The 10864-nt window shown below is 40.1% G+C and overlaps 1 protein-coding gene across 2 annotated transcripts; it reads left to right on the forward strand.

The window, feature by feature from the left end:
• The first annotated feature begins 237 nt into the window (after nucleotides 1-237).
• On the forward strand, nucleotides 238-2822 carry LOC100195238 (RNA-binding protein 7). Of its 2 annotated transcripts, none has more exons than XM_014214720.3 (5): nucleotides 238-506; nucleotides 982-1144; nucleotides 1241-1322; nucleotides 1441-1516; nucleotides 1743-2822. In XM_014214720.3, exons 1-5 carry the CDS (start codon nucleotides 414-416, stop codon nucleotides 2091-2093), a joined length of 765 nt encoding a protein of 254 aa, XP_014070195.1. In that variant the 5' UTR covers nucleotides 238-413; the 3' UTR covers nucleotides 2094-2822. The 2 variants fall into 2 exon arrangements, with proteins under 2 accessions (XP_014070195.1, XP_014070196.1); XM_014214721.3 differs by having other exon boundaries at nucleotides 1761-2709.
• Nucleotides 2823-10864: the final 8042 nt, after the last annotated feature.

The following is a 10864-nucleotide window of genomic DNA, read 5'->3' on the forward strand; positions in this document are numbered from 1 at the left end:
CTTAATATAAGGAATTTGAAATGATTTATACTTTTACTTTTGATAATTAAGTATATCTTAACAATTACATTTACTTTTGATACTTAAGTATATGTAAAACCAAATCTTTTTTTACTTTCACTCAAGTAGGATTTTACTGGGTGACTTTCACTTCAGTTATTTTCAATCTTTACTTTTACTTTAATATGACAATTAGGTAATTTTTCCACCACTGGTTTATTTGATGGCATGCCTTTTTTTTTTTTTACAGGAGCTCAACGGCATATGTCGCAAAACATGATGGTTATTGCAACTCGAGTTGACGAATGATGGCAGTTTTACTTTACGGTCGTACCACGGATCAACTGTATAAAAATCGCGCCTTGTAAATTTTTGACATCCGGATAAAGTGCATTAGATATAATTAAAGCGAAATGGGAGTAGCGGATGAAGCAGACCGGACTCTCTTTGTTGGAAATTTAGATCCAAAAGTGACGGAAGAACTTTTATTCGAGCTCTTTTTACAGGTGCAGTAGCTTTGAACTAACTAGCTACGATATAGCTAATGTTAGCTAGCTAATGTCAGCTAGCTAAATTAATTGCGATAATTTCTCTAACTTTTTCGACAAATAATGATGTGGAAGCTTCTGACCCGTGTAATTATCTAGCTATCCAGATCAATATAGTTCATTCAGCCTTAGCTAACTACCTACTAGTATGCAGCAACGACGTTAGTTAGCTATATTAGCGAACACATCTCTAGCTCTGGTCCATTGTACGACAACTATAAGTTGCCTCTGATTTGTCGCCTTTCATAGATCCCCAGCTTTCGTTTCTCCAAAACACAAAATAAAACACTTGCGCAGGCCCCGGATGCACATGCAGTGCAGATCCGATGCATCCGCGTGGACCAGAGCTAGCACACCAAGTCCGCGAGCACAGTGGCAAACTTATTTTACAGTTGTGTTCTTCATCGTCTGTTTTGTGTTCTCTTTGATGCAGGCAGGACCTATGTTCAAAGTGAAAATCCCAAAAGACAATGATGGAAAACAGAAAGCGTTTGGGTTTGTCTGTTTCAAGCATGAGGTGTCTGTACCCTATGGCATGAACCTGCTCAATGGGGCAACTCTATTCGGAAGAACTCTCAAAATACAGTTCAGAGCAGGTGTAAACCCCATACTAATCATATAAATTTATTTGTTAATGTTTTACTTGGGTCTGCCTGCAATTGAGATGTCATTATTTGGATAAATATTTATAGGAAGCAGTCACATTAACAGCCCAGGGAACTCCCAGAACCAAAGCCCTGTGAATACTCCCAATCCACATGGGGCTGGGGGCAGGTATGTTGTAACCTAATGCAAAATCCTCCAACAATGTTAGTATCCATATGTAGGGAATGTATTGTGCATCAATAGCCTCTATTTGTCTGTGTTATGGAATGCCATGTTTCTTGTGCAGATATGACAAGAGCCCAGACCTGGGGTCCATCCAGAGGTCTTTCTCCTCTCCTGATAGTCTGCAGAGACAGGCAATGGTGAGCATACCTTCATCCACACTGACCATTACTCTTGTCAAGCCATTCAATTACGCACTATCCTCGTCTCCAGTAGTGACACTTATGTCACATTGTTGCGATGTGAACCTGCAAGTAACAATTTAATTTTACTGTGTATCCTGAGCATATGACACAGTACTCCATGGTGGCCTGTATCATGATCATTTAACCAGTTGACATGGATCAGTAAAAGTGATTTCAACAGATGAACAACATGTGGCAGATGCAGCAGTTCCTGGGCGTGAATGGCGGCTTCCCAGCCGGCGGGATCGGGCTTCTGGGGCAGCCACCACAGCAGCTACAGAGTGGAGGTGGTGGGTCCTGGCAACAGGACAGCTCCTCACCTCGAGGCAACAGGCAGGGGTACCAGCAGGACAGCGGCAGGGAACAGCGCTACCCAGGAGGCTCTGAAACCGGCTCCAACCGGCGCCAGCGAGATGACCAGCGAGGTGAACACTATCACCATGATGACAGGAGCGGGAGCAGCGGAGGCGGCCGTAGCAGAGATGACAGGTGGCGGGACGGCTCCAGAGATGGTCGGTGGAGACGATACTGATGGACTATGGAAACTTTTAAGGATTATTGTGACTATTTTTCACTTTAAATGACCTATATTTTATAATTTTACAGGATGCCACACTCATTGTGCAAATCCTGATCATATTGAGAGAAAAAAAAACACAATTACAAGCTCAGGAGATGCATTGTTTTTAAACAATCTGTTAGTCATATGTTTAGGATAATGACTTTTTTTTTTAAATACACTGGACTGTGTCCAAGTAAAAACAATCATTTTTTTAATTACCCATGAGGTTTTCCAATTGTTTTACTGTGACAAATTGTAAAAAAAATGTATTGGGAGATGAAATATATTTTCATACCATCCCCTGGAGAATTGGAGAATTGTTAAATCTATCAAAACTGATCATTATACCCCTTAGAAGGGGCGGTTGTCCATTTTTTGGTTTGAAAAGCTGAGCTATTTGTCAAGACTTGGTATTTCATTTCTACAAGGTATGGTGCTCAACTGTTTGTGGTCAATTGCTCAGGTATTTGGTACTATTTCAGCTATATAATCTAATTCCACCCGCAGCACTCTATAGGCTGAAATTTACTGTGACATTTGTTTCTTATGTTACAACTTTAAATTGCAAATGTGATTTTTGGATTAGTCTATTTTAAATTGGAGTACTTTACAATTGTAAGATACACAACAGATTCCATGTACATGTGACACTAGATATTTTCATGAAATATTGGCATAAAAATAATTTGTCTACACTTATTTTATTTACATTTTTTTGGTCTTCTGTTTACAGGAAAAGCATTACTCTGAAAACATCCATTGAAATGTTGCTACAACTGGTACTTTTTACAGACGTGCTTAAGATCACAGATGTGAACCACGCACACCTGCCTGACTCATCTGTCTTTAATGGACCATGTGTAACCAATATGCTTATGCAGTGGGTTAGAAAGTAATCTGCAGGTTGTGCCACACACACCTCTTTATTGACTCAGGAAGATGACCAAGACAACTGATTTGTAGTCTACTCTATTTGGTATGCTCATTCAAGTGAAGGTTTATAGCTTTGTCGCCTAACTGTTTACATAGAATCTATTTCACATTGTGTAACTTTACTATGCAAACTAACTTGTCAAGATGGAGAATGGTGGGACAATATATGGTGGGACAATCATATCATTGCTGACATGTCCCATTGAAGTGTCACCTTTTCATCACTTGAGCAATCAAATGAGGTGTTATTTCTGACATATGGTAGGCTGTAGCTTTAATGCCTGGTCACCTTTGGATATGATTTAAAACAATTGTTCAGCCATGGAATTAGTTATACTTTGGTCATTGTTTCAGCCCAGGCTTGAAACCTCATGTTACAATTAGTGGCCCTGCTGTATGTGATGCCCTTTGAAAAAGTTTGCTTACAACAAAGTGCCTGCCGAAATCCCTCAATGTCCACGTTGAGGTCATAAATACCCTTCCAAAAGTGCTTAGGCCGCTAACAACTGCTCCCGTTGTGTATCAAGATGTACATCCCCAATAAAGCTCTGGGTCCAAAGGTGGAGGTGCATTTGCTCCCACTACACTAAACTCTTTGTCTTGCTTAATCTGGCAAGTGTCAGATTCTGCTCCGATGCTTGGAAGTGGCTCTAATGAAGAGTATCCTCAGTTCCCTGTCACAGGCAGTACTGGAAAGGCTGTAATTACCCCTGCTGGCTGGGGCCTAACTGTTTTAATTGATTGATCTGCTTGGCGTCTCTAGTACTAGAGCAGACGGATTAGAGGCACAGTCAGTGGCCGCTCCTGTGTGGATTTATAGACGGATGCGTCATGACCATAGGGGGCACGGGTACATACTGCCTCAGATTTGTCCTGTTTAACAACAAAACATTTATATTTTTGTTATTGTTCCTCTATGATACTGCCACCTAGCAATTTTATGAAGTTGACTTTAGCCCAGATAGGTTCCCAAGATACCAATAATCCATTTCAGGCTATCAATCCAGTTAGAATAGCTATTCTCAAACTATCTTAGCTGGCATGCCTACTGGCAAGGTTGGTAGACATTAGAAAAACAGGCAATTACTAAATGTACTTAAGACTCACATTCCTTTCAACCTTTTACCCAGATTTTAGCAGAGAAGCATATCTTGTTTCTTATTTAAAAAATAACCAGTCGAGGATATAGACTGCTCAAGAGGTATGCTTAGATATGCAGAAAAAAATGCACATTTTTTACATGAACTTAATGATTATGGCTCTAGATTGCAGGAAAAGGCTGTTTCGACATAGGTTGTAATATGTCTTTTTTGGTGGGTGCAGTTGGCTTCCCCAGTGATTTTACCCATGCACCGCTACTGCAGACCCTATGTAGATTACTGCCGCCATGTTCAAAGTGTGAAGGATTATGGGGAAGAAAACATGGAGCTCTGCATGGGAAAAATTTAGCTCTTTTGGGTTTGATGGCTTGATCAAAGGGAAAAGATGAGAACAACTGTGAGAGGCTGCTGCTGTCTTTAAAGTTGGGAGACTGGATGGCGGGGGCGGGGGGGTCAGTGGGGTTTGGGTACATTGGGGGTTTGGATACTTTGGCACCAATGAACCCTGCAACCTGAGTGCAAGGATTTGAGTTGATGGAAGCAGGCTCCTGGGCTGCAGGGAGGGAAGGGAAAGGGGTGTGCTTCTATATAAAGGCGCATCATGCACCCCAAAAATCTGAGGGGGCACAAAGTGTGTGAGGATGGCTGGGCTGTCTGGTCCGGCACCATCTGTACATTTTTAGAATTGTGCATTTTTCAAACACTTGAAACAGCTTTTTCCTGCAATCTAGAGCCATAATCATTACGTTCATGTAAAAAAATATGTACACTTTTTTCTGCATATCTAAGCATACCTCTTGAGCAGTCTATATCCTCTTGACTGGTTATTTTTTAAATAAGAAACAAGATATGCTTCTCTGGTTCTACATTTTTTTAATGGGGCATGCTTATTTAAGATGGTGAGGAAAGCACTTTTAAAGAATAACCAGGCATCCTCTACTGACGGGATGAGGTCAATATCCTTCCAGGATACCCGGGCCAGGTCGATAAGAAAGGCCTGCTTCCTGAAGTGTTTAAGGGAGCGTTTGACAGTGATGAGGGGCGGTCGTTTGACCGCACACCCATTACGGACGCCGGCAATGAGGCAGTGATCGCTGAGATCCTGGTTGAAGGCAGCAGAGGTGTATTTGGAGGGAAGGTTGGTTAGGATGATATCTATGAGGGTGCCCCATATGTACGGATTTGGGGTTGTACCTGCTAGGTTCATTGATAATTTGTGTGAGATTGAGGGCATCAAGCTTAGATTGTAGGTTGGCCTGGGGTGTTAAGCATGTCCCCGTTTAGGTTACCTAGCAGCACAAGCTCTAAAGATAGATGGGGGGCAATCAATTACATATGGTGTCCAGGGCACAGCTGGGGGCAGAAGGTGGTCTATAGCAAGCGGCAACGGTGAGAGACTTGTTTCTGGAGAGGTGGATTTTTTAAAGTAGAAGCTCAAATTGTTTGGGCACAGACCTGGATAGTAAGACAGAACTCTGCCTTTATGGTAGAGTGGCCAGATGGTAGCCACTCCTCAGTAAAAGGCACATGACAGCCCACTTGGAGTTTCTCTGGTCTGATGAAACCAAGATTAAACTCTTTGCCCTGAATGCCAAGCATCATGTCTGGAAGAAACCTGGCACCATCCCTATGGTGAAGCATGGCGGTAGCATCATCATGCTGTGGGGATGTTTTTCAGCGGGCAGGGACTAGGAGATTAGTCAGGATCGAAGCAAAGATAAACGGAGCAAAGTACAGAGAGATCCTTGATGAAAACATGCTCCAGAGAACTCAGGACCTCAAACTGGAGCGAAGGTTCACCTTCCAACAGGACATCGACCCTAAGCACACAGCCAAGACAACGCAGGAGTAGCTTCGGGACAAGTCTCTGAATGTCCTTGAGTGGCCCAGCCAGAGCCCAGACTTGAACCCGATTAAACATCTCTGGATAGACCTGAAAATAGCTGTGCAGTGATGCTCACCATCCAACCTGACAGTGCTTGAGAGGATCTGCAGAGAAGAATGAGAAAAACTCCCCAAATACAGATGTGCCAAGCTTGTAGCGTCATACTCAATAAGACTTGAGGCTGTAATCTCTGGCAAAGGTGCTTCAACAAAGTATTGAGTAAAGGGTCTGAATATTTATGTAAATGTAATAATTCCGGGTTTTTTCTCCATATAAATTTGCAAACATTTCTAAACTCTATTTTTGCTTTGTCGTTATGGGGTATTGTCTGTAGATTGATGAGGGAAACATACAATTTAATCAATTTTAGAATATGGCTGTAATGTTACAAAATGTGGAAAAAGTCAAAGGGTCCGAATACTTTCCGCATGCCTAAAGGCGGAGACAATAAGACACAGTGGCAGAATAAATGCAACCACACCTTTGTTTTATCAAAAACCGGATAGCAACCTCTCTCCAGTGAAGTCCATAAAGCATATTGTATGTACAGTAACAGACAGTTACATGAACTACAGCATGATGTACAGCATGGCCAAGCAAGCGGGCAAATCAACAACTATTGATTTAAAACCACAGAGAGTAATGCCAAATCGCAAAGAAAACAGGAGCTGCCTCTATTCCAGCACCATTTCAACTTCAACATCATCCTCCCACTATGTCTGCCGAATTCTTTCTCTCTGCTCTTGTTTTCCTTAATAGGATGTCGGTGGGCGGAGCTGTGAGGGTCGTCAGCGAAATGGGAAACGCCGAGAGACTCCACGCAGACAATGTTTTTTTGCTGTTGTGGCATTTTGGGACTTCTTTGTGTTAGTTTATTTTGGCACCTCTCAACACCACTCATTATCACCATTTATGCACGCATCCACTCACTTACACACACACAATTTTTATTTTGTATATAGGTTACTTTATTTAATACATGTATTGTTGTTATTTATGTATCTCCGCGTTGTCTCTCTCCTTGTTATGGCCTACGAGCCGGTTCGTTACATTAGTCGAATACAGTGACAAAAGATGCAAAAAACGATTTAGTCCAAGCAACATAAGCTAAATATGATGTGGCTGTCCATGGCTCTGATTTGTGTGTGTGCGCGTTCGTGCAAGTAAAACAGATGTTGCCTCACCCTACTTGTAGAGAAAAGCCGATGTCATCCTCCTCTCTTTAATGTTGACGAAACGGTCATAGAGTACACGCTTTTATTTTTTATTGGCCTAGGCTACCTGGCTAAAATGTTTGCTCGCTATCCTAACTTCCAATCATCGGCAACGTTAGCTAGTTAACATTCGCTTTCTACATCTAGTTACATATTGCACTTCCATCCTCTCAGGCCAGGGGTACAACAATATATGAATTAATGGTTGGATCAGAAGCGCCGTTATAATCATTGGCCAGTACGGAGAAATAACTCAAAATCCTTATCTCCATCCATGTCTAATTTAGGAAAGGGACAATTTTAGCTAGCTGGCTGCTAGCTAGCCACCGGAGAACAAAAACACAACAAGATGTAACAATTCAAGCTTCTCTGTCAATGAGGTGTGCTCTAAATGGGATTTGATAGGAGTGAAGCGAAATCCAAACTGGTTTCCCTTGACACTCTTTTTTTGGTACCCCACTACCATTCTCAGCTCGCTCGGTTTAGCTCAACGCTGATTGGCAAAAGTGTATACTTTTTTGTCAAGAGAGGCCAGAAGCTCGCTGGCTTTCCTTGCCTTCGACGCTACCGGCGGCAACAATGTCATACTCGTTTGGACCAGACCGCATCAGATAGATGGGCTACACATAGAGAGACAGAGGGGCGCTGTTTCGCTCGCTCGGATGCTTTCTCCTGTGAGATACATTCATCCTCTTGCGAACTGAAGGAACATTATGAAACACAGAGACCAAAGTTAAACTATTATTCATGTATTTTTTCTTAGTCCATTTTTTGGGTGGAAGCATGGCTTGCCTTGGCATCCATGAATACACGCCACTGGCAGGGAGTTATATTTACCCCCACGGCTTGGGAAAATGACAATAATTTATGTTCATGCCACAATTTCAAAGTGTAAACTTGACACTATCGTCTGATGTTAGCGCTGCTGTGGTCTTTCTTCTGCTTAAACACATAATAAAATGAGCCATCTGAAATGTACATAATGTCCATTGAACTGCACATTGAGTTGGTTATCTGAACCGTTTCAGGAAAGCAATCGGGTGATATATGAGCCTACATTTTCATTTTAGCCTATCTGTAACTTTTAATTACATATGTTGTATTACAATCTCAGTTTCTGATACTTCAGCAGGAATACATTTTAAACGTTCCACTGAGACCAAAGGTGGAGCACTGTTTAAGTTTCCTCGTCCAACCATAACGAAGCCCCTGAAGGCATATTGGAAAACATACGGAAAATATGCAGCCTCCCAGCTAAGGAATCACACTTGTCAATTGATGTGTGATTGATTACTAGTTTCCCTTGCATCTGTAACTAGTAATGAAAATAGGTTATAATGGACTTTTGGGCGTTGATATTAATTAACTCACTTTATGAGTAAGATAATAGTTTATTTTATTGGACATTTTAGCATCGGTTGGAGTATTGTTATCAGTCACGTATAAAACTATTTCTGACATATGCCTAAACTGTTGCAGGGTCATATAAGACCCACCAATAAAATACAATGTATTTCTCTAAGCCTACTGATTTATCAGTGTTCTTGTATACTTTGCCCAATTTTCTGTAATTACTTTCGATGGCCCAGCAGTTGATATATAGCCTACAACTGTTTATTTCCTGGTGAAATCAAGTAAATAATCTAGATTATTTTAGTTAAATTACATTTACAAGACCCAAAAGTTAAAATGTGAAAGACAGTAGGCCTATATCTTGGCAGTTACCCACAAACACAAACGAATCAGTAATTGCCTAGTCCTCTCCCTGTTTCATTGAAAAATAGATAGGTATTCGCTTTTAGGCAGTTATCCTATAGCCAGTAGGTAGGTATTCGACAACACTTGATAGTAATAAAGCCAGAAGTTAAATTGAGGGTAAATAATACATATTTGAATGACGTCATTTTTCTTTGCAGGTAAAAAGGAACATAACCTTACTTAAAACGCATCTTTATGTTTGAGTCTTTATGTTTGAAATGTCGGCTGCTTACTTACCTTGAAAATATATCCATGCCATAGCTTTTTGGTTTTAACGTCAAATTCGTTGACAAATAGGACTACAAATCGTTATAACGGCATAATAAACAAATAACCAAACAGTTAACGGCACAATAACAACAATACAATAATAATAATAATAATCTGCTATTACCATTTTAAAAAATACCTTTAGTGTGTTATTGTGTTAGGCTGCGAAAGTAAATTTGGAATAGAAAAGACGATCGTAAAACAAGTGCATAAGAAATTACAAAGGCTAAAAGGTTCTCTTTCAACTCACAACAATTATACTCGCGGTAGTCTGCAATCAGCGTTGTACTGCAAAACATGTTTAGTGTTACTGTTCGTTAATAGTCGTTTATAGTCGTTTTTCTTATCCCTTAATTGCTTTTAAAGAATAGCTACTATAATAATAATAATAATATGATTTTGATTGATGTGTAAGCCCAAATTGATTAAATACATTCATTCCTACGTAGCCTACATATACATTAATTCATTTTATTCCCACCAGTTAGTATAGTCGTTTATAGTAGTTTTTATTATCCCTTGATTGATTTTAAAGAATAGCTATTACAATAATAATAGTGTATTTTTTATTTGTGTGTGAGCCCAAATGCATCAAATAGACTACATGCGTACGTAGGTTACCTATACATTCATTGTAATCCCACCAGTTGGGCCTAACATAATAGGCCTGAAGCTTGTGACAAAATATCATGCTTTTGTATGACCAAACATTTCAATTCATTCTATTTAGTAGTCTACACACTTCTCTATTACAATTAACTACGCACATCCAAGTAATTTCCGAGATTGAGAGTTGCGTCTCAAAATCAGTAGTCCTATTGATTTTCGTGAAATAATATGAACACAATAATTAGCTGATAAAAGGTTAGGCCTAATACTAAAGCAGATAATAATAATGCTAATGATAATAATAATAATACCTCCAATGGTCATCTGAGATATTGTATAATATGGCTAATGTTCCTACTGTAAAGTTTTTAAACTCCTTGTGCAATTAGACTGGATATAGGGAAGACCAAAGGAGCGAGACCGGTTTGGGCTGCGCTGAGAGAGCGAGAGCGGTTGAGGGAGAGAGAGAGTGTGTCTGTAAGTCATAGAGAGATAGTGCGTATTAGACCATATTAGACCATATTAGAGACACATATTTCCCTCAGATTACGCAGATCTACAAAGAATTCGAAAACGAACCCGATTTTGATAAACTCCCATATCTACTGGGTGAAATACCATAGTGTGCCATCACAACAGCAAAAGTTGTGACCTGTTGCCACAAGAAAAGGGCAACCAGTGAAGAACAAACACCAATGTAAATACAAACCATACTTATGTTGATTTATTTTCCCTTTTGTACTTTAATCATTTGCACATCGTCACAACACTGTATATATACATAATATGACATTTGTAATGTCTTTATTCGTATGGAACTTACGCGAGAGTAATGTTTACTGTTCATTTTTATTGTTTATTTCACTTTTGTATATTATCTACTTCACTTGCTTTGACAATGTTAACATGTGTTTTCATGCCAATAAAGCGCCTTGAATTGAATTGAATAGTGGGAGAGAGAGAGGGACAGTG

The sequence above is a fragment of the Salmo salar genome, chromosome 09, assembly GCF_965601325.2.
Source record: "Salmo salar chromosome 09, fSalSal1, whole genome shotgun sequence".
NCBI classification, from domain to species: Eukaryota; Metazoa; Chordata; class Actinopteri; order Salmoniformes; family Salmonidae; genus Salmo; species Salmo salar.

Excerpts from the sequence above, each read along its gene's own strand:
- LOC100195238 (XM_014214720.3), top strand. The coding sequence starts at position 414 with ATGGGAGTAGCGGATGAAGCAGACCGGACTCTCTTTGTTGGAAATTTA. Across the intron at positions 507-981 it reads TATTCGAGCTCTTTTTACAG|GCAGGACCTATGTTCAAAGT; the intron begins GTGCAGTAGCTT and ends TCTTTGATGCAG. Across the intron at positions 1,145-1,240 it reads CAAAATACAGTTCAGAGCAG|GAAGCAGTCACATTAACAGC; the intron begins GTGTAAACCCCA and ends AAATATTTATAG.